Source organism: Pleurodeles waltl, chromosome 7 (assembly GCF_031143425.1).
Source record: "Pleurodeles waltl isolate 20211129_DDA chromosome 7, aPleWal1.hap1.20221129, whole genome shotgun sequence".
Classification (NCBI taxonomy): Eukaryota; Metazoa; Chordata; class Amphibia; order Caudata; family Salamandridae; genus Pleurodeles; species Pleurodeles waltl.
In genome coordinates this window covers 899,310,668-899,333,989 of record NC_090446.1, presented here as the reverse complement: position 1 = coordinate 899,333,989, position 23,322 = coordinate 899,310,668, and the positions used below count along the sequence as shown (strand labels likewise).

Genomic DNA, 23,322 nt, shown 5'->3' with positions numbered 1-23,322 from the left:
GACAGTACCGGCCCATTTAAAGCACTGGTCGGAAGGATGCAGAGAGAAAAGGGAAGGGGCAAAAGGCAGGAAGAGGAGGGGCGATTGAGAGTATTACACAAGGTAAGAAAATAAAGAAAGAAGGTGAGCAGAGCATGAAAAAAGATAGATCGGCAAGAGAGAGGCAGAGAAAGAATTGATAAATAAGAATAAGGACAGTAGAAGGAGAGACCAATAGTAAGTAGAAGGGAGCAAAGGAAAGGAGACGTGAGGGGGAAGTCAAGACATTATGGTCGGTGAAAAGGGAGAACATCAAGAGAAAGAATGAAAGCGTAAAAAAAGTAGGAATGAGAAGTGAAGGAGATGGTGGGAGGCAACATTTGATGACAATATGTTGTAAAATGCACCATTCGCACTATTTTTTTTTTTTTTTTTAAATATCATCAGGATTATTTTGTTTCCCAGTCAGACCTGATTCTGTGAGGAGCCGGGGCTTATCTTTGTGAAGTGGAGGGTTCAGGTACAATTGAATGACACAGCAAAACCCACAATATAATATGGAAAACTATGCAATATGAAAGCATTTTGTTTTGCTCATTTGGCAATTGGAAGAAACAGTACCTTGTATCTCTAACAAACATTCTCAGGAATGCAAGAAAGAAAAGGTGTCCCTGGGCATGTGGGTGGTATTCTAACCAACTACAGATACCTATATGGGTGGAATTTTGACTTCCAAGCTAAAGGTCTTATTTAGAGTTTGGCGGACGGGATACTGTGTCACAACAGTGTATTACAAGTGCATTACAGCCAATGGCACATGTAATATGGCAGGCGGGATAGTCCTCACAATTTTGACGAGTATCCCATCCACCAAACTCTAAAAAGTCCTGATTGTTTAAAATACTGGGAACCTCATTTGAGATTGCCGTTAAGGGGGCATCTGCCAAACGACTGGCGAAGCTTTTTGTCTACCCTCTAAGTTCAACTGCCTTGTGTAGAGGTGGGTGAAGAGCTGTGTTTCTTATGCAAAGTTGCAGCCAGCTTGCTTGTTGTAAATTCCCTGTGAACTGTATCTACACCAACTGATATAACATTAGAAGTGCTTTCACAAGTGTCAGCCTTCTGACACTATTAGTCATGTTTTTCCCCTGAAAAAATATGTAACTCATCAAGCTTGTCCCTTCTGTTTCTTGAAACTCTCACTGACTGGGAAACTAGTTTCCCTTATACTGGATTGCTATGCAGGGATATCTGTATGTTTGTGTTCTTTTGGTGTTTTTTTTTTTTATATAAGGTTTCTTTGTAATTTTATATGGTACACCGCTTCGTATGTAATCTTTCTTGAGCTGTGTTGATTGCATTACTTCACATCCATATGATAAACCAATTCTGATGCGGTTTTTGTTGGTCTGTGTGCAGGAACTCTCCATGATGCTTTTTTGTAGGGTGTGGACAGTGGTCAGCCACATTCGACCAGTGGTGATTCATAAATCCCTCTAGTTTCACCAGCGATCATGCACTGGCAAATAAGCAGAATGCATCCCGTGCACGTTAACTGCACCCCATCCATCTTTTTTACCCTTGTCTGTTTGAGGCAGGGGATTTTAGAAAGAAAAGGGTGTAGAAGGAAGCTGGGAAATGTGCGATTGGGGCGGGTAAGAGCAGGAGGTTAGAGAAACAGATGGATACTAGCGCAGGGCGTGAGAAGGTGACATAAGTTGTGCAAAAGGAAGTTGCAAGACTAGAGAGATGAATGTTTAGGATAAGAGGGTGCAGAAGATAGTAGGGCGATAGCGCGCTAAGCTAGAAAACAATTGTGCAGCGTTTGCAGATGTGGGATATGTTTTAAAGGACTGTGGGAAAGAGTAATAGGGCGTGAAACAGAGATAGGTCCAAGTTCCCAATATGCAATAAGTAAATCTGGGCTAACCCCAGCCTTTGAATCACAGAGTAAATAAGAGCCTTCTTCCGAAGGGCAAGGCAGGATTTCCCTCACAACAATCTTTATTTTAAAGCAGGATCGAATGGTGACTTTTTAGTCACTTTTGGCAACTATTTTGGTGCATAAAAACGTAACTTTGAGCATTTATGCCCACCAGCAAGGACTCTTACACCAGAGGATTAATTAGGTGAACAAGTTGGAGACACTCATATTTCAAAAAGAAATAGGATTTTTTTTAAAGAAACCTTTACAAAAATAATTATTGTGGTAGGAGGAAAGGCACTGATCCTCGAGAATACTGTGCCCAAAGGACAATATTCACAGATCTCGACCTATCATACACACAGCAGACAATTCATTAATTATTTTGAATTTAGAAGGTAAAGTAGTGTGAGGAGAGTAAGAGGTAAAAATTTGGTGTAGTTGCTAAATTGTAAATGGCAACATGGTTTGAATCCCAACCTCTCCATCCGAACCAAGAGTATGATCTTGCATAAATGTGTCAGTTTTTCCGTTATTGAGTCCAGTCATTGTGCATTTGCACGGCTTGTAAATTAACCATCATGTATCCATATTGCAGGGATGTACACAGGTGCATATACAAGGTGGTGTGTATCGTGAGACATTAGTAAATGGTTTGCAGTTGTCTTTCTGAAATGACTGACTTGTTTCAGAGCTCTTTTGTGTTTAGTTGACTGTTTTATTTTGCAGTTCACCTGCCTTATTCAGGGATGGACGAAGAGCTCTGTTTCTGATGGCAGAGCTATAGCCAGCTCAGTTTTAAAAATTCCCTGTGAAAATAATAAATATACTTAGAATATTGTTGCATTTCCTTTTCGAGTTGCTTGTCCTTAGCAGTGGTGATGGTGAGTTCTAGTCATGATGGGTGGTCGAGGGTGAGTGCAAGGTGTGGTGTCACTTGTGACGGCTAAGGAGCTGAGGGAATCCACTGGGTAGGATCAGAGGGGCTCAGCTTTTTTGCCTACATTGGATGCAAGGCGTTCTTGCTGTTCCAGAACTCTAAACTGGCTGTGCAAGCCATGGTGAGCTCATGAAGAGAATATGGTTATGCCCTTGTTCCCCATACAAATCACAGATTTGTACTTCATGTAGATATATTAGTAGGTTACTGCTTTTGTGTTCCAGAACATTTTTAGGTCTCACTGGAAACAGTACATACACTGTCACTTGTGAGATATTTAGCTTATTTACAGGGGCATAGGGTCCACCCATTGGTTGTCTTAATCAACACTCGAATTTATTTGCCTCTCCTTGGCCATCACTCTCTTCTTCCCCTCCTCCTTGGTCACAGCATGCCGGCCCTATGTGTGTTTGACCCTCCCCTGGAGCATAGTCCAAGTACTGCTTCCTTGCCCAGTGTGTGTTCTTCCACTGCTCAACAGACTTTGGAGGTACTTTTTTTTTCTTTTAGTGCAGCTGTACATGTGTTTGCAGGCAGTCTTTATTGTCGCTGCCCCATTGTTGTTGTCTTGTTGCTTGCCCCATTGTTGTGTTGATACTTGCCCTGTAGGTGCTTTGCCCCATCCCACCCTCTCCCTCCTGTGTTGCCGCTTACCCTGTTGTTGCGCACACCATTGTTGCTTTGCCATAACGCTTCTGCATGGTTGCTTTGCCCCTTCCTCCACCCCTATTGGTACTTTGCACCATCCTCCCCACCCCATTGTTACTTTGGCCTGCCCCCTTTGGCTTTGTTGCTGTGGCCCATTCAACACATCGTCCCCCTCCCACATTATTGATTTGGCTCTGCCCCTGAACCCCTCCTGTGGTCTTGACTTGCCTTGTCCCCCACACTTGCCCTGTAGGTGCTTTGCCCCATCCCACCCTCTCCCTCCTGTGTTGCTGCTTGCCCTGTTGTTGCGCACACCATCGTTGCTTTGCCAAAACGCTTCCGCATGGTTGCTTTGCCCCTTCCTCCACCCCTATTGGTACTTTGCACCATCCTCCCCACCCCATTGTTACTTTGGCCTGCCCCCTTTGGCGTTGTTGCTGTGGCCCATTCAACACACCGTCCCCCACCCACGTTATTGATTTGGCTCTGCCCCTGAACCCCTCCTGTGTTGTTGACTTGCCTTGTCCCCCACACTTCCCTCCTGCGTTGTCCCACTAGAAAAAATGTGCTATGATGCAGCCAGAATTAGCTGCGTCATAGTGCCACATAATCCTTTCCAGGTAAATTACTGGCATCCTATTTGTGTAGCTACAATGCATTTTTAAAGCATTTATCACACCCCTATAATTACAAAAATTAAAGTAATGGGGTGAGTAGATGGAACTCCGATGAAAAAGCACAATTATGCTGCAGCAGGAGCTTAAAAGACAAGAAATGCAAATAAACAAGCGGTGTGCTTGAAGTAGAATAGACGTCACAAGTGCAATAAAACCAGGCTGTGGAGTTGGTAAATAAACCACATGATGCGAAAAGTAAAATTAAATTAAATTCCAATAACTCAGCAACGAGCAGGCCATTTGACTGCATGAAACAGGGTGTGCTGTGACATAATGTAAAATGTTAATAAATGATACAATATGATAAAATAGTCGGAATTAAACATAAGTTCTACGTTAAATTCTGAGAAACTATAGCAATTTGAAAAATGGATCGCTCCGGAGTCTCAAGCATTGGCAAAGCCAATATATCTTGCCTGTTTGTCAACGTTTTTAACCATGAAGGCGGCTCTGGCACTGCGTTTATTTACTTTGTGATTCAAAAGCGGGGGAGCCCAGATTTATTTACTACATATTGGGAACTTGGTCCTATATCTATTTAATGCACTATTATTGTCTCCCACCGTCCTTTCAAAAATATCCCCCTATCTCTCTCCAGTCTGACACTCATCTTTTGTTGTTTCTGCAAACTCTGCACTACTGTGCAGCGTGGTTATAACACAGGTAACACTGACTACATCATTTATTTTTATTTGCTGGCAGGAGGCATCTACATCATGTGTATTGGACGGCCTCCCTACGTCTGAGATGCCTCCCATCAGCAATTTTTTTTAAAAAAGAGATATGATGCAGCCATCTTTGGTACCCTTTAACTGTGCCTCGGACAAAGCCATGCTGGGCTAGGGACAAAACAAACATCAGATTACTTGGCCTGAAAAGGTCAATCTGCAGAACATCATACCAAGCCCCAAATTTGTCCCAACAACAGGCATGTACAGTTTTGGTCAAAGGACCCTTGGTTCCCAAAATGCCATCAACCACCTCCAGAAGAAGGCCCAAGGTGTTCAGCTATTGCCACTCAATCCAATCTCCATGCATGAAGGTGGAGATTGCAAAAGCCTGGGTGCAGAACCCTGCTTTGCTGCTGCAACAGCAGGTCTCCCAAAGGCAGAGCCTGATCACAGAACAGATGCTCAAGCCCAGGAATTCTGGATACCATACTCTCTGTGCCCAATCCGGGGCCATTAGGATCATTTGGATCTAGTTGGTCCTGATCTTCTTGACAACTCAGGATAGAAGTGATATCGGCAGAAACGCGTACATAAATCTCAAGTTCCACTTGAGGCATAACGCATCTCAGAGAGACAAATATCTTGGAATCTCCAACGCACAGGAATGCTGACATTGCACATTCTCGGTGGTGTCATACAGGTCGAGTCAAGGTTCTCCCCCTGTGTGGAAGGGACATGTGCTAACTCTAGGTGTAACAGCCACTTGTGATCTGCTTGTCCACCCTGCTGTTCAATGATCGTGCTGGGTGGTTCACCATCAGAAAAATGTCTTGTTGGTCGAGCCAGTTCCAGAGGTGCAAGGCCTCCTGGCATAGGGTTAATGAGCCCACCCCTCCCTTTTTGTTGCAGTACCACATGGCAGTGGTGTTATCCATATGCACCTGCACCAGTCTCCCCTTGATGGATGGAAGGCTGCTTTCAGTGCCAAGCAGTTGGCTCTCATGAGCCGGGATTCCGTTGGATATTAGAACCCTCAGATCTTCACCTCTCCAGATGGCCACCCAGAAACAATGCATTGGCCACAACTGTCAGGTTTGGGTGGGGAAGAGATTGAGGTCTGCCACTGACCCAATCGTGGTCCAGTAACCACCACTGCACATCTTTTGCAGTGTCCAGCTGAACGTGGTCGAAGAGGTCCCCTTCATGTTGGACCCACTGAGACTTCAGGACCCATTGTTGAGCGTGCATACTCCACCTGGCATACATGACCAGCAGGATGCAGGAGTCCATCAGTCCTAGCAGCCTCAGAGTCTAGCTCACTGAAATACAGAACTGAGACTGAAAGATCAGGATCATAGCCTGAATATCCTGTACTAAATTTCCAAGGGGAAAGGCATTAAGCTGAACCATGTCGAGAATGGCTCCAGTGAGGTAGGGGAAGATTGGCAACCCTTACCTCCAAAGATGTACTCTCACCACTGCATGACTTTCATGAACAACAGAGGGGCACTGGTGAGACCAAAAGGGAGCAAAGTAAATTGAAAATGCTCATGTTCCACCATGAACCACAGGTGAGCCAGCAGGAGTGGTATATGAAGATAGGCATCCTGCAGCACCAACTCTGCTATCCAGTCCGCAGAGTCTAGGGCAGAAAAGACTTGAGCCAGTGTAAGCATTTTTGAATTTTTCTTTCCAGAGGTAGGCTCCCATCCTTTTTTGGGCACCAGGAAGTAGCCGGAATAACAGCCATGTTCTATGTCTGGCACAAATACCCTCATAATAGCTCTTTGGCCAAAAGGGCTTGGACTTCCTGACGCAAAATTGAAAGATTAATTCTTATTTAATTGGGGTCTGGATCTACAGATCCATCTTGGATTTCCACGGGTGCAACGCTGAGTGTCGCAGAGAATCCGCGGATCCTTGCGTGCCCCAAAAAAAAGGTTTTGTACAATTTTTTACCCTCCCATGGGGTCAGTGTACCTCTACACTGACCCTTTCTATCACTTTCAACCCTCTCCATCCCCCCTAGGACCGAGTGCCGATACACAAAATAATGGCTGCGACTTTCAGGTTGTGACCAGCTATTCACGGTATTGCTGTTGGTGCGCGGATCCATGTCTCTAGATATACATAAATCTTTTTCTTTAAGAACTCCAAAACTACTGAACAGATTTATACCAAATTTCAAAAAGCACTCTTGCTGGACCAAGATCTAGCTTTCTGTTAAATTTGGTGTAATTCCATTCAGCAGTTCGGTCAGTAGTTGTGTCTAAAATCCCTATAAGAAATTCCATGGGGAAATGCGTTTTGGGCCTCCCTTTTTCTCGATCCCCGCTTGACGAATCACTCCAAAACATTCCAAGCAGCAGCCGAAGTGAGTGGCCAACTGGTTTAAAAAATTTCGTGAAGAGTCGTCAAACGGCACCAAAGTTATAAAACAAAGAACATTTTTTCTATGGAAACTAAGTCCTAACTGTATCTATCTATCTATCTATCTGGTTTGCATACACACTTCTCCAAAGAAGTAGGCCAAGTTTCAAGTGTTAGAAGTGCACAAAGGCGCAGCAGGAGGCGTAGCACACTGTGACAATCGTGGCTGCGTATATTGCAGAATTAAATATGAGACACATTGGAAAGGCATGGATAAAAACTGACACTGCAGTGTTTATGAAGATGTCCACTCGATATTGATTGTTAATTACACTGCAGTGTAACAACACAATGTCTCATTTGGTTTCAGTGCTCCCTTGAAAATCATTTGCCTACAAAAGCACGTGGTCACTTTCTAATAGAGAAACTGCTCACCTGTTAACAAGGCTCATTATGAAAGCCGAAAAGCGTTGGGATTACGAACACACTACTGCGGATTTTAATTGTTGAATGAAGCGCCTTGAAACTGGGCGCATGGCGTACTTCTTTAGAGAAGACGTTTATGTGCAGTATTAGTGAGGTACTCCATTCCCACTACGCCAAGGCCACCCTGCCAGGGTCTGGGGCTCCCTCTGCTGAGAAAGTGTGTCTTCTTAGATATATATATGTATATAGCAGTGTAGATAAAGGTGGCCCGCTTTAGAACTATTGTGCTAATAAATACACATTTAGTATTACAATCGATAGATCAAAATCAAGTTTATTACCACAGTACTGCAAAAGGGGCATGATAAGAACACTTTTTACTGCCTCACTGGCTACTTGTAATAAATTATTTACACATGGAAGCAACTATTCCAATGATTTAACTTTGCTGCACAAATGTAACCCCACACACTTTTCATTTTTGTTAAATACATTTGTTAAAACGAATACACATGAAACAGTGTGATAGCATAAACCATACATGCAAATGTGCAGAGGATAATATGCTATGGATCACAATTTTTTAGAGGAAAGGGACATCTCTGCACTTAACAGTGGTAATGAATAGCATATTACACCCTGCACATCTGCATATGTAACACATCTTCACTTGCTTGTTCTCAGGGTGTCAGAATCCGTTGTGGGGCTGGTACACGTGGGTGTTCACGAGATGCAGCATGATAAATTTACAACACCAAAGACAAAAAGACTAAGGCCTGCACTCCGTGAGTCTGTGGAGATCAGTTTATCATCCAACACATACATGCATGGGCAAACATTTCACATTCACCAATTTCAGGTGGTCCACCGGGTTTAGCTGTGACTCCTTGTGAGCCTCCCCTGAAATGCTTTTCAGGAGACGCCACTGGTGAGCTGAAAACGATTCCAAGAGTTTCTGTCTCAGGATGCTCTGTACTACAGAGCAGTGAAGGTAACATCTGCAAATGGCATTCTTACTTGGATGTCACCAAACATCCTGGTCCAACTACTCTCCTTGAGGGACAGCTCACATTAGAGGCTTGCGGCCCTACCACAATTTAATCTCTCCACACACATTATTCTTTTTTATGGGTGGACATGTATTATTAGTACGTGTCGCAGACTGAGTCCCGGAGGTGAAGCACCACTTTACAGCAGGTCACAAAGGGCATGAGGGTTGCTCATGTAGTGCTTAATTTGAGCCGGTGGTTTCTTGTGCTCGGTGCCGGCACTTAACTGGCAACACCGGCACTTGTGACAGTCTGCCACAAGGTGCCATTGATTGTCCTCTTTCGAGGTGAGGGCAACAATTTTTGTTAATTCATTCAATAAACATTAACGATTACTACTACCTACATCCCAAGCCCTTCTTCTAGCTTTGGGGTCCTGGAAGACTTGTAGGAGTCGATGGTTAGTTGTTGTGTTGGTAGTGTAAATGGCGCTAGCATTGTCACTGGCGCTGGCACAGGAAAGGGGTGTGCAAGCTCCGTGGTCTCCTGGCGAGGTTCTGGGCACTTCATTTTCTACAAATTAAGCGCTGCTTCACATCCTTTTTGTTGTAGTTGGGTCACAATAAGACTGGCTGGTGTAGGGTAGATTGAGGCGGCACTAGCGGGGAATCGCAGGTATTGGAAATGACATTTCGCTCAGCTGCTTGCGGGAGCAGGTGATAGTTCTGGGGTGTGAGGTGCGGCGTGCGGAAACTTAAATTGTGTGTTGTAGCGAAGATTCAGTACAATACGTTGATAATAGTTTTGACTGAATGTGCATCTACAGTCCTACCGATGTAAATCAATGTACACCCCAGCACTGGAATCTCACAAATCGACCTCCGAAACATAACAGAATGGGCAAGAATCAAACCGCGGGCTGCAGGCCAGACAGCCTGCTTCCGCGAACCCCCTGCCCTACTGAGCTGCTTTGGCTCAAAAATGTCTTTTTAATAACCGTCTACCTTCTGGCCGGGATTTTGGCGAAAAATGTATTTTTAATAACCGCCTACATTCTGGCCGGGATTTTTAGAAATTATTTTACGTTTTGCTAGTCTGCGACTTTTGTTGAAATTAAAATATAAGGTTTGTGTCGTCAAAATACTCCGGGCCAGTAAAGCCTCCGCCTTCCTAACAGATTAGAAGCAAACATTCATCTTCCTCGGGGTTGCTGCTGCTGCTGCAGCTTCCAGAGACGTGTCCTAAAACTAACACCTATGTTTCAAACTGTGCACGTTTACCACGCTTTCTGTGCCACGCCAAGCATAGGCCGCGGATACGGGCATTTACAAGGATGCTCGGCGAGTCTTGACACACCTTGCAACACTGTGGTCTGTGGCAACTTTTATCTTCTCCCCGACGGCAACTTTTATTTTCTCTCCAATTCACAAATGTATCACCAAGGGCAGTGGTTCTTGTGCCCAACAACCCTGAGAAACTGTGTAATCTGTGGCAATTTACAACTTCTCACCAGTGACTCACTGATAGTGGGAACTCTACAAGATTTTTCCCAGAAAAACACTAAAGAAATATGGGCATGTGTTTTTATTCTGATCAATTAAACACTCAACTGCTCCCACCCACAATAGAAAACACAATAATCATGTGCCCCATACCTTGCTCCAAGACACCCATCACAGTGACGGTAGCCAGGTGGATAATCTGTGGCTGCATGGTGGATTCGGCGTGGATGATTGACGTTGCCCCTTGGTCCGCTGCCGTGTTGTCGCTAAGAGCTCTGCGTACTTTGATGCAGATCTCGTCACCCTCAGGTGGGTGTTGTGGTCTTGCAGTTCAGACTGGCAGTACTGGGGTGGACGCCAGTCATTCACTAGGAAGTAAGGGGTTAGTTAAGCAGTGGGAAAGTCTACGTAGTTTCTTGCAGTTGTGAAATTCTAGTAATTTAAAGAAGTGTTTAAGTCTTAGACTTCTATAGACACTTTCTTTGCATTCACTATAAAAAGTGGTGGGATCTTCTATAAAAAGTGTATTTTCTGCAAATGCTGCGACGTTTAATTTTCTGTAGAAGTGGTGAGGTCTTACATTTCTTAAGTACAGTGAAGTTTTTGTAACTGCAGTTATAAGCTTTTACATTTCTATAGAAGTGGTGAAGTCTTACTTTTCTATAGTAGCACTGAAGTATTAGGTTTTTTTCCCACAGATTGTAAGGTTTACATTTTCTATAGAATTGCCGAGTTTTTGCCTTTCTGAGGCAGCAGTGAAGTGTTTGTTTTCTACAGGAGTAAAAGTTAATGTTCTTTAGAATTAGTGGGATCTTAGTTTTCTACACAATTGGTGAGTTGATGGATTTCTGTAAAAGTTGGCAGGTCTTAGTTTCTAAAGAAGCTGTACATTTCCAGTTAGTGAAGGCTTGGTTAATGGATGCACGTAATTTAACCGGTGTGAGTTCTCTACCACTCTCCGGACCATGAGGAAGAGAGCAGGGGGGGGGCTGGTCACTGGATTGCGTAGGGTTTGGGATCAGTGAACAAGGTGGAGGGGGGCGAGATTGAGTAGCAAGCTACTCTTCCTGGCACGAACTCTGTCTCTGGCATAGATCTTTCTCTGGGTCTTGTAGAGGTATCTGCTCTGTGGCTGGGTAGTAACTTACCTTTGAGGTGACAGGTGACCTCCTTGGTTTCCTGGCAGGGGCGTGAGCAGGTGCAACGAGGTAAACTGGCTGGCCGCAGCAGTAGAGGGTGAAAACCCCGTAGCAGTGCTCTAGTGTTAGCCTGATGGCTGGAGGTGTCTCTGAGGATGTGTAAACGGTGGCCTGTTGCTAGCTGAATACAAAGGCAGGTGGGCTGTTCGGTAGGCGCGTGTAGATAGTCTCAGGAGATGCTGCTGCTTCCCTCTCCGCGGATGGTTCGGCTGTTGGAATCCACGTCTTCTCTATTTATCCTCCCTCCTTCAGCCTGGTTGTAGTCGCAGTAGGGCTTTGCGTCGATGCACAGGTAAGGAACCTCTTGCAGCTCCGGGAAGCCAGCACCGCCCGCACATGCGCACACTGTTTTCCTTGTGCTCCCTGCCAAATGACTTCTCTCTCATCAGCAGCCTACGAACTTCCCCATGAGCTGGCTCAGCCATTAACCAATACTTGAATCTCCAGCTAACAAACCCCCGGCGATGTATAATCTGATGGCGACGTGGAGTACGCCTCGGATGAGGACATGGCAGGAACTGGTGGGACAGGATGTTTACTGGATAGGAATGTATGTGTGTTTGGGGGGGGGGGGGGGGGTGTTGCTGCCCTAAGCGAAAATGCCGTTTCCGGCGCGCGCGCACACAAATTCAATGCCATTTTCACTTTTGTAAATCACGTGTATCCCATTTCACTCTAAACCTTTAAACTTAACTCTCGCAGAAGTGAAAAGTTTTCAATAAAACAAGCGTGTGTTTTAGATGTGGTACACCAGTGTGACTGCTTTCAGCTCGACTGAGTTAGTGTCCTGGAGTGAAGTGAAGGGTCGTAGAGTGGAGTGCCATTAAGAGTCCTAGAGTGGAATGTCATAGAGTTGAGTGGGGTAGAGTGGAGTCTGGTTGGGTCGAGTTTAGGTTATAAAAAAAATTGCACAATAAATAGGACCTACAAAGGGTGAGTAGTGGACGGACACTAATTAAGAGAAATCAGTGTCTACTTCGTCCATGTCCCACACAAAGAATGGAAGTGAGGCAGTAAATGATGCCTGGGACATGCTGCTGAATTAGAAGACAGTTAAGAGTGATCATGATGCTGAGAAATGGCAAGTATTGGGAATGCTAAATGTGCATTTTAGGCAGTTTTTTTTAGATACAATAGTTCACCAAGTGACAGCAGCCCACATGCGCTACCCACAGGCTTGACCTAAAAAACACAACAACTTAATTTGCTTAGCACAATTACAACATGCATTGTTCAGTGTCACTGAGTAAATAAAATGTTCTGTTTGCACTTTTTTTTTCATTTGATGGGTTTGTGTATGTTTGCGTAAGTTGGGGGTAAATTTAGAGGTTTGCAGGGTGTTGTGGATAAGGAAATACTAGGTATTTATGCAAGGCACCAACTGAGAACTCCCCTGGGTGACTAGTTTTCACTACACTACATTCTTGAGTGTTTGTAGGTTTCCCTGTGTGGTAACTGTGCCTGTGCCCAAATAGTGCAGCCAATCAGCAAAGCAAGAGGAAATTTGGATTTACACCGAAACTACCGGTTCATTTGTCAAAACTATACTCAGACACTCAAATAAATCCATATTCTTCTTGCTTGCTGTGGTTACTGCTATACCCTCTGCCCAAGGTGGACAGAAAGTCTGTTGAGGCTTTAGTGGTGGGGCATTGGCCCAACAACACCAGGGTAGCCAGTCCACGCCTCATACTTTTTTTCCTAAAACAAAAAATATATCCCTTAAAACAAAATAAATATCCCTGGTGTTTAGTGAACCTTTTTGCGCCTCCCCGATAGTAGAATTGTGGTAAACCTCAGAAAAACACCCGGCGGGGGGGCTGTTCTGGGGGCACTACCCTGATGCTTTGGCGAGTGCCCCCACACCTTTTTTTTGGGGCCATTTTCTCCCAGGTGGTCTAGTTGGCTTTCTGCCCACTGGGAGGCATATTAAGGGAAAACTACCCCAATCTGCTCTCAGGAGGGGCAGAAAGACTGTTGGACCCATACTCCGGGGAGGCCATGATGCATGAGTAGGCCACTGTTGTATAATATTTGTAGGAAAGTACCATCTTGTCTGGCATGTTACCCCCATATTTCACTGTATGTATGTTGTTTTAGCCCTAGTGTCACTGGGATCCTGCCAGGCAGGACCCCAGTACTCATAGTATGTGCCTTGTATGTGTTCCCTGTGTGGTGCCTAACTGTATCACTGATGCTCTGCTAACCAGAACCTCAGTGTTTATGCTCTCTCTGCTTTCTAAATTTGTCACTGCAGGCTAGTGACTAAATTTACCAATTCTCATTGGCACACTGGTACACCCATATGATTCCCTTCTATATGGTACTGAGGTACCCAGGGTATTGGGGTTCCAGGAGATCCCTCTGGGCTGCAGCATTTCTTTTGCCACCCATAAGGAGCTCAAAAAATTCTTACACAGGCCTGCCACTGCAGCCTGCGTGTAATAACGTCCACGTTATTTCACAACCATTTTACACTGCACATAAGTAACTTATAAGTCACCTATATGTCTAACCTTCACCTGGTGAAAGTTGGGTGCCAAGTTACTTAGGGGGTCATTCTGACCCCGGCGGTCTAAGACCGCCGGGGCCTGGGTTGGCGGGAGCACCCGCAGGGCATTCTGACCGCGGCGGTTCGGCCGCGGTCAGAAGAGGCAAACCGGCGGTCTCCCGCCGGTTTACCGCTGCCCTTAGAATCCCCCATGGCGGCGCAGCTTGCTGCACCGCCATGGGGGATTCTGACACCCCCTACCGCCATCCTGTTCCTGGCGGTTCGCCCGCCAGGAACAGGATGGCGGTAGGGGGTGCCGCGGGGCCCCTGGGGGCCCCTGCCGTGCCCATGCCAATGGCATGGGCACGGCAGGGGCCCCCGTAAGAGGGCCCTGCAAAGTATTTCAGTGTCTGCTAAGCAGACACTGAAATACGCGACGGGTGCAACTGCACCCGTCGCACCCCTGCAACTCCGCCGGCTCAATTCTGAGCCGGCGTCCTCGTTGCAGGGGCATTTCCTCTGGGCCGGCGGGCGCTCTTTTGGAGAGCGCCCGCCGGCCCAGAGGAAATGTCTAAATGGCCGCCGCGGTCTTTTGACCGCGGTGCGGTCATTCAGCCGCGGTACCTTGGCGGACGGCCTCCGCCGTCCGCCAGGGTCATAATCAGGCCCTTAGTGTGTGGGCACCCTGGCACTAGCCAAGGTGCCCCCACATCGTTCAGGGCAAATTCCCCAGACTTTGTGAGTGCGGGGACACCATTACACGCGTGCACTATACAAATGTATGGCGTCACAATGGTGTAGGAAGTTGGCTCTGTATGTGCTATTTCAAAGTAAGGAATAGCATGCACAGAGTCCAAGGGTTCCCCTTAGAGGTAAAATAGTGGTAAAAATAGATAATACTAATGCTCTATTTTGTGGTAGTGTGGTCGAGCAGTAGGCTTATCCAAGGAGTAGTGTTAAGCATTTGTTGTACATACACATAGACAATAAATGAGGTACACACACTCAGAGACAAATCCAGCCAATAGGTTTTTATATAGAAAAATATCTTTTCTTAGTTTATTTTAAGAACCACAGGTTCAAATTCTACATGTAATATCTCATTCGAAAGGTATTGCAGGTAAGTACTTTAGGAACTTCAAATCATCAAAATTGCATGTATACTTTTCAAGTTATTCACAAATAGCTGTTTTAAAAGTGGACACAGTGCAATTTTCACAGTTCCTAGGGGAGGTAAGTATTTGTTAGGTTAACCAGGTAAGTAAGACACTTACAGGGCTTAGTTCTTGGTCCAAGGTAGCCCACCGTTGGGGGTTCAGAGCAACCCCAAAGTCACCACACCAGCAGCTCAGGGCCGGTCAGGTGCAGAGTTCAAAGTGGTGCCCAAAACACATAGGCTAGAATGGAGAGAAGGGGGTGCCCCGGTTCCGGTCTGCTTGCAGGTAAGTACCCGCGTCTTCGGAGGGCAGACCAGGGGGGTTTTGTAGGGCACCGGGGGGGACACAAGCCCACACAGAAATTTCACCCTCAGCAGCGCGGGGGCGGCCGGGTGCAGTGTAGAAACAAGCGTCGGGTTTGTAATGGAAGTCAATGGGAGATCTAGGGATCTCTTCAGCGCTGCAGGCAGGCAAGGGGGGGGTTCCTCGGGGAAACCTCCACTTGATCAAGGGAGAGGGACTCCTGGGGGTCACTCCTCCAGTGAAAGTCCGGTCCTTCAGGTCCTGGGGGCTGCGGGTGCAGGGTCTCTCCCAGGTGTCGGGACTTAGGATTCAAAGAGTCGCGGTCAGGGGAAGCCTCGGGATTCCCTCTGCAGGCGGCGCTGTGGGGGTTCAGGGGGGACAGGTTTTTGTACTCACAGTCTTAGAGTAGTCCTGGGGTCCCTCCTGAGGTGTTGGATCGCCACCAGCCGAGTCGGGGTCGCCGGGTGCAGTGTTGCAAGTCTCACGCTTCTTGCGGGGAGCTTGCAGGGTTCTTTAAAGCTGCTGGAAACAAAGTTGCAGCTTTTCTTGGAGCAGGTCCGCTGTCCTCGGGAGTTTCTTGTCTTTTCGAAGCAGGGGCAGTCCTCAGAGGATGTCGAGGTCGCTGGTCCCTTTGGAAGGCGTCGCTGGAGCAGGATCTTTGGAAGGCAGGAGACAGGCCGGTGAGTTTCTGGAGCCAAGGCAGTTGTCGTCTTCTGGTCTTCCTCTGCAGGGGTTTTCAGCTAGGCAGTCCTTCTTCTTGTAGTTGCAGGAATCTGATTTTCTAGGGTTCAGGGTAGCCCTTAAATACTAAATTTAAGGGCGTGTTTAGGTCTGGGGGGTTAGTAGCCAATGGCTACTAGCCCTGAGGGTGGGTACACCCTCTTTGTGCCTCCTCCCAAGGGGAGGGGGTACAAATCCTAACCCTATTGGGGGAATCCTCCATCTGCAAGATGGAGGATTTCTAAAAGTTAGAGTCACTTCAGCTCAGGACACCTTAGGGGCTGTCCTGACTGGCCAGTGACTCCTCCTTGTTGCTTTCTTTGTTCCCTCCAGCCTTGCCGCCAAAAGTGGGGGCCGTGGCCGGAGGGGGCGGGCAACTCCACTAAGCTGGAGTGCCCTGCTGGGTTGTGACAAAGGGGTGAGCCTTTGAGGCTCACCGCCAGGTGTCACAGCTCCTGCCTGGGGGAGGTGTTAGCATCTCCACCCAGTGCAGGCTTTGTTACTGGCCTCAGAGTGACAAAGGCACTCTCCCCATGGGGCCAGCAACATGTCTCTGGTGTGGCAGGCTGCTGGAACTAGTCAGCCTACACAGACAGTCGGTTAAGTTTCAGGGGGCACCTCTGAGGTGCCCTCTGTGGTGTATTTTACAATAAAATGTACACTGGCATCAGTGTGCATTTATTGTGCTGAGAAGTTTGATACCAAACTTCCCAGTTTTCAGTGTAGCCATTATGGTGCTGTGGAGTTCGTGTTTGACAGACTCCCAGACCATATACTCTTATGGCTACCCTGCACTTACAATGTCTAAGGTTTTGTTTAGACACTGTAGGGGTACCATGCTCATGCACTGGTACCCTCACCTATGGTATAGTGCACCCTGCCTTAGGGCTGTAAGGCCTGCTAGAGGGGTGTCTTACCTATACTGCATAGGCAGTGAGAGGCTGGCATGGCACCCTGAGGGGAGTGCCATGTCGACTTACTCGTTTTGTTCTCACTAGCACATACAAGCTGGCAAGCAGTGTGTCTGTGCTGAGTGAGAGGTCTCCAGGGTGGCATAAGACATGCTGCAGCCCTTAGAGACCTTCCTTGGCATCAGGGCCCTTGGTACTAGAAGTACCAGTTACAAGGGACTTATCTGGATGCCAGGGTCTGCCAATTGTGGATACAAAAGTACAGGTTAGGGAAAGAACACTGGTGCTGGGGCCTGGTTAGCAGGCCTCAGCACACTTTCAATTGTAAACATAGCATCAGCAAAGGCAAAAAGTCAGGGGGCAACCATGCCAAGGAGGCATTTCCTTACACGACCCCCCCCCAAACGAAAGAGGATGAGACTAACCTTTCCCAAGAGAGTCTTCATTTTCTAAGTGGAAGAACCTGGAAAGGCCATCTGCATTGGCATGGGCAGTCCCAGGTCTGTGTTCCACTATAAAGTCCATTCCCTGTAGGGAGATGGACCACCTCAACAGTTTAGGATTTTCACCTTTCATTTGCATCAGCCATTTGAGAGGTCTGTGGTCAGTTTGAACTAGGAAGTGAGTCCCAAAGAGGTATGGTCTCAGCTTCTTCAGGGACCAAACCACAGCAAAGGCCTCCCTCTCAATGGCACTCCAACGCTGCTCCCTGGGGAGTAACCTCCTGCTAATGAAAGCAACAGGCTGGTCAAGGCCATCATCATTTGTTTGGGACAAAACTGCCCCTATCCCATGTTCAGAGGCATCAGTCTGCACAATGAACTGCTTAGAATAATCTGGAGCTTTTAGAACTGGTGCTGAGCACATTGCTTGTTTCAGGGTGTCAAAGGCCTGTTGGCATTCCACAGTCCAGTTCACTTTCTTGGGCATTTTCTTGGAGGTGAGTTCAGTGAGGGCTGTCACAATGGATCCATATCCCTTCACAAACCTCCTGTAATACCCAGTCAAGCCAAGGAATGCCCTGACTTGAGTCTGGGTTTTTGGAGCTACCCAGTCCAGAATAGTCTGGATCTTGGGTTGGAGTGGCTGAACTTGGCCTCCACCTACAAGGTGTCCCAAGTAAACCACAGTTCCCTGCCCTATCTGGCATTTGGATGCCTTGATAGAGAGGCCTGCAGATTGCAGGGCCTTCAAAACCTTCTTCAGGTGGACCAGGTGATCCTGCCAGGTGGAGCTAAAGACAGCAATATCATCAAGATAAGCTGTGCTAAAGGACTCCAAGCCAGCAAGGACTTGATTCACCAACCTTTGGAAGGTGGCAGGGGCATTCTTTAAACCAAAGGGCATAACAGTGAACTGATAATGCCCATCAGGTGTGGAGAATGCTGTTTTCTCTTTTGCTCCAGGTGCCATTTTTATTTGCCAGTACCCTGCTGTCAAGTCAAAGGTACTTAAGAATTTGGCAGCACCTAATTTATCTATGAGCTCATCAGCTCTTGGAATTGGATGAGCATCTGTCTTGGTGACAGAATTGAGCCCTCTGTAGTCCACACAAAACCTCATCTCTTTCTTTCCATCTTTGGTGTGAGGTTTGGGGACTAAGACCACTGGGCTAGCCCAGGGGCTGTCAGAGCGCTCAATTACTCCCAATTCCAGCATCTTGTGGACTTCCACCTTGATGCTTTCCTTAACATGGTCAGATTGTCTAAAGATTTTGTTCTTGACAGGCATGCTGTCTCCTGTGTCCACATCATGGGTACACAGGTGTGTCTGACCAGGGTTTAAGGAGAAGAGTTCAGGAAACTGTTGTAGGACTCTCCTACAATCAGCTTGCTGTTGGCCAGAGAGGGTGTCTGAGTAGATCACTCCATCTACTGTGCCATCTTTTGGGTCTGATGACAGAAGATCAGGGAGAGGTTCACTCTCTGCCTCCTGATCCTCATCTGTTACCATCAACAGATTCACATCAGTCCTGTCATGGAAGAGCTTAAGGCGGTTCACATGGATCACCCTCTTGGGGCTCCTGCTTGTGCCCAGGTCCACCAGGTAGGTGACCTGACTCTTCCTTTCTAGCACTGGGTAAGGGCCACTCCATTTGTCCTGGAGTGCCCTGGGAGCCACAGGCTCCAAAACCCAGACTTTCTGCCCTGGTTGGAACTCAACCAGTGCAGCCTTTTGGTCATACCAAAACTTCTGGAGCTGTTGGCTGGCCTCAAGGTTTTTGGTTGCCTTTTCCATGTACTCTGCCATTCTAGAGCGAAGGCCCAGTACATAGTCCACTATGTCCTGTTTAGGCTCATGGAGAGGTCTCTCCCAGCCTTCTTTAACAAGGGCAAGTGGTCCCCTTACAGGATGACCAAACAGAAGTTCAAAGGGTGAGAATCCTACTCCCTTCTGTGGCACCTCTCTGTAAGCGAAAAGCAGACATGGCAGGAGGACATCCCATCTCCTTTTGAGTTTTTCTGGGAGCCCCATGATCATGCCCTTTAATGTCTTGTTGAATCTCTCAACCAAGCCATTAGTTTGTGGATGGTAAGGTGTAGTGAATTTATAAGTCACTCCACACTCATTCCACATGTGCTTTAGGTATGCTGACATGAAGTTGGTACCTCTGTCAGACACCACCTCCTTAGGGAAACCCACTCTGGTAAAGATACCAATGAGGGCCTTGGCTACTGCAGGGGCAGTAGTCGACCTAAGGGGAATAGCTTCAGGATACCTGGTAGCATGATCCACTACTACCAGGATATACATATTTCCTGAGGCTGTGGGAGGTTCTAGTGGACCAACTATGTCCACACCCACTCTTTCAAAGGGAACCCCCACCACTGGAAGTGGAATGAGGGGGGCCTTTGGATGCCCACCTGTCTTACCACTGGCTTGACAGGTGGGGCAGGAGAGGCAAAACTCCTTAACCATGTTGGACATATTGGGCCAGTAGAAGTGGTTGACTAACCTCTCCCACGTCTTGGTTTGTCCCAAATGTCCAGCAAGGGGGATGTCATGGGCCAATGTTAGGATGAACTTCCTGAACAGCTGAGGCACTACCACTCTCCTAGTGGCACCAGGTTTGGGGTCTCTGGCCTCAGTGTACAGGAGTCCATCTTCCCAATAGACCCTATGTGTTCCATTTTTCTTGCCTTTGGACTCTTCAGCAGCTTGCTGCCTAAGGCCTTCAAGAGAGGGACAGGTTTCTTGTCCCTTACACAGCTCCTCCCTTGAGGGTCCCCCTGGGCCTAAGAGCTCAACCTGATAAGGTTCAAGCTCCAAAGGCTCAGTTCCCTCAGAGGGCAGAACTTCTTCCTGAGAAGAGAGGTTCCCTTTCTTTTGCTGTGTTGCAGTTGGTTTCCCAACTGACTTTCCTGTTCTCTTGGTAGGCTGGGCCATTCTTCCAGACTCCAGCTCTACTTGTTCACCCTGTGCCTTGCATTGTGCTCTTGTTTTCACACACACCAGTTCAGGGATACCCGGCATTGCTGCATTGGTTTTTAGCTCTACCTCAGCCCATGCTGAGGACTCCAGGTCATTTCCAAGCAGACAGTCCACTGGGATATTTGAGGAGACCACCACCTGTTTCAGGCCATTGACCCCTCCCCATTCTAAAGTAACCATTGCCATGGGATGTACTTTTCTCTGATTGTCAGCGTTGGTGACTGTGTAAGTTTTTCCAGTCAGGTATTGGCCAGGGGAAACCAGTTTCTCTGTCACCATGGTGACACTGGCACCTGTATCCCTCAGGCCCTCTATTCTAGTCCCATTAATTAAGAGTTGCTGTCTGTATTTTTGCATGTTAGGCGGCCAGACAGCTAGTGTGGCTAAATCCACCCCACCCTCAGAAACTAGAGTAGCTTCAGTGTGGACCCTGATTTGCTCTGGGCACACTGTTGATCCCACTTGGAGACTAGCCATACCAGTGTTACCTGGATGGGAGTTTGGAGTGGAACCTTTCTTGGGACAGGCCTTGTCTCCAGTTTGGTGTCCATGCTGTTTACAGCTATGACACCAGGCCTTTTTGGGATCAAAGTTTTTACCCTTGTACCCATTGTTTTGTGAAGAGGCTCTGGGCCCACCCTCCTGTGCAGGTTTTTGGGGGCCTGTAGAAGACTCTTTACTATTTTTAGTTTTGGTTGTCTCATCACCCTTCCCCTGGGGAGTCTTTGTGACCCCTTTCTTTTGGTCACCCCCTGTTGAAGTCTTGGACACCCTTGTCTTGACCCAATGGTCCGCCTTCTTTCCCAATTCTTGGGGAGAAATTGGTCCTAGGTCTACCAGATGCTGATGCAGTTTATCATTGAAACAATTACTTAACAGGTGTTCTTTCACAAATAAATTGTACAGCCCATCATAATTACTTACACCACTGCCTTGAATCCAACCATCTAGTGTTTTCACTGAGTAGTCTACAAAGTCAACCCAGGTCTGGCTCGAGGATTTTTGAGCCCCCCTGAATCTAATCCTATACTCCTCAGTGGAGAATCCAAAGCCCTCAATCAGGGTACCCTTCATGAGGTCATAAGATTCTGCATCTTGTCCAGAGAGTGTGAGGAGTCTATCCCTACACTTTCCTGTGAACATTTCCCAAAGGAGAGCACCCCAGTGAGATCTGTTCACTTTTCTGGTTACACAAGCCCTCTCAAAAGCTGTGAACCATTTGGTGATGTCATCACCATCTTCATATTTAGTTACAATCCCTTTAGGGATTTTCAACATGTCAGGAGAATCTCTGACCCTATTTATGTTGCTGCCACCATTGATGGGTCCTAGGCCCATCTCTTGTCTTTCCCTCTCTATGGCTAGGATCTGTCTTTCCAAAGCCAATCTTTTGGCCATCCTGGCTAACTGGATGTCCTCTTCACTGGGGCTATCCTCAGTGATTTCAGAGGTGTTGGTCTCTCCTGTGAGGGAACCAGCATCTCTGACTATTATTTTTGGAGTCAGGGTTTGAGGGACCCTGTTCTCCCTAGATAGGATTGGTAGGGGGGAATTTTCCTCCAAGTCACTATCCTCTTCCTCTGAGTTGCCACCCTCAGAGGGGTTGGCCTTTTCAAACTCTGCCAACAGCTCCTGGAGCTGTATTTTGGTAGGTTTGGGGCCCATTGTTATTTTCTTTATTTTACAGAGTGACCTTAGCTCCCTCATCTTAAGATGGAGGTAAGGTGTGGTGTCGAGTTCCACCACAGTCACATCTGTGCTAGACATTTTGCTTCTAAAAGTTGGAATACTTTTTAAGAATCTACAACTGGTTCTAGAATCTAATTCAAACTTTTACAAACTTTTACACTCTAAAAGAAATGCTAAACAGGATCTAACACAAGGCCCTAGCAGGTCTTTTAAGAATTTAGAAAACTTTTCAAATTGCAAAAATCAATTTCTAATGACAATTTTGGAATTTGTTGTGTGATCAGGTATTGGCTGAGTAGTCCAGCAAATGCAAAGTCTTGTACCCCACCGCTGATCCACCAATGTAGGAAGTTGGCTCTGTATGTGCTATTTCAAAGTAAGGAATAGCATGCACAGAGTCCAAGGGTTCCCTTTAGAGGTAAAATAGTGGTAAAAATAGATAATACTAATGCTCTATTTTGTGGTAGTGTGGTCGAGCAGTAGGCTTATCCAAGGAGTAGTGTTAAGCATTTGTTGTACATACACATAGACAATAAATGAGGTACACACACTCAGAGACAAATCCAGCCAATAGGTTTTTATATAGAAAAATATCTTTTCTTAGTTTATTTTAAGAACCACAGGTTCAAATTCTACATGTAATATCTCATTCGAAAGGTATTGCAGGTAAGTACTTTAGGAACTTCAAATCATCAAAATTGCATGTATACTTTTCAAGTTATTCACAAATAGCTGTTTTAAAAGTGGACACAGTGCAATTTTCACAGTTCCTAGGGGAGGTAAGTATTTGTTAGGTTAACCAGGTAAGTAAGACACTTACAGGGCTTAGTTCTTGGTCCAAGGTAGCCCACCGTTGGGGGTTCAGAGCAACCCCAAAGTCACCACACCAGCAGCTCAGGGCCGGTCAGGTGCAGAGTTCAAAGTGGTGCCCAAAACACATAGGCTAGAATGGAGAGAAGGGGGTGCCCCGGTTCCGGTCTGCTTGCAGGTAAGTACCCGCGTCTTCGGAGGGCAGACCAGGGGGGTTTTGTAGGGCACCGGGGGGGACACAAGCCCACACAGAAATTTCACCCTCAGCAGCGCGGGGGCGGCCGGGTGCAGTGTAGAAACAAGCGTCGGGTTTGTAATGGAAGTCAATGGGAGATCTAGGGATCTCTTCAGCGCTGCAGGCAGGCAAGGGGGGGGTTCCTCGGGGAAACCTCCACTTGATCAAGGGAGAGGGACTCCTGGGGGTCACTCCTCCAGTGAAAGTCCGGTCCTTCAGGTCCTGGGGGCTGCGGGTGCAGGGTCTCTC

General features: G+C 46.9%; 1 protein-coding gene across 1 annotated transcript in view; it reads right to left on the bottom strand.

The window, feature by feature from the left end:
- The window catches only part of LTC4S (leukotriene C4 synthase), a 127,549-nt gene extending 115,785 nt beyond the window's left edge, over positions 1–11,764 (bottom strand). Inside the window, exons 1-2 of the mRNA XM_069202016.1 lie at positions 11,275–11,764; positions 10,280–10,494 (exon numbers count right to left, since the gene is read on the bottom strand). Coding sequence (XP_069058117.1) covers positions 10,280–10,337 — 58 coding nt within the window. The 5' untranslated portion in view covers positions 10,338–10,494; positions 11,275–11,764. The remainder of the gene's footprint in view (positions 1–10,279; positions 10,495–11,274) is intronic.
- Positions 11,765–23,322: the final 11,558 nt, after the last annotated feature.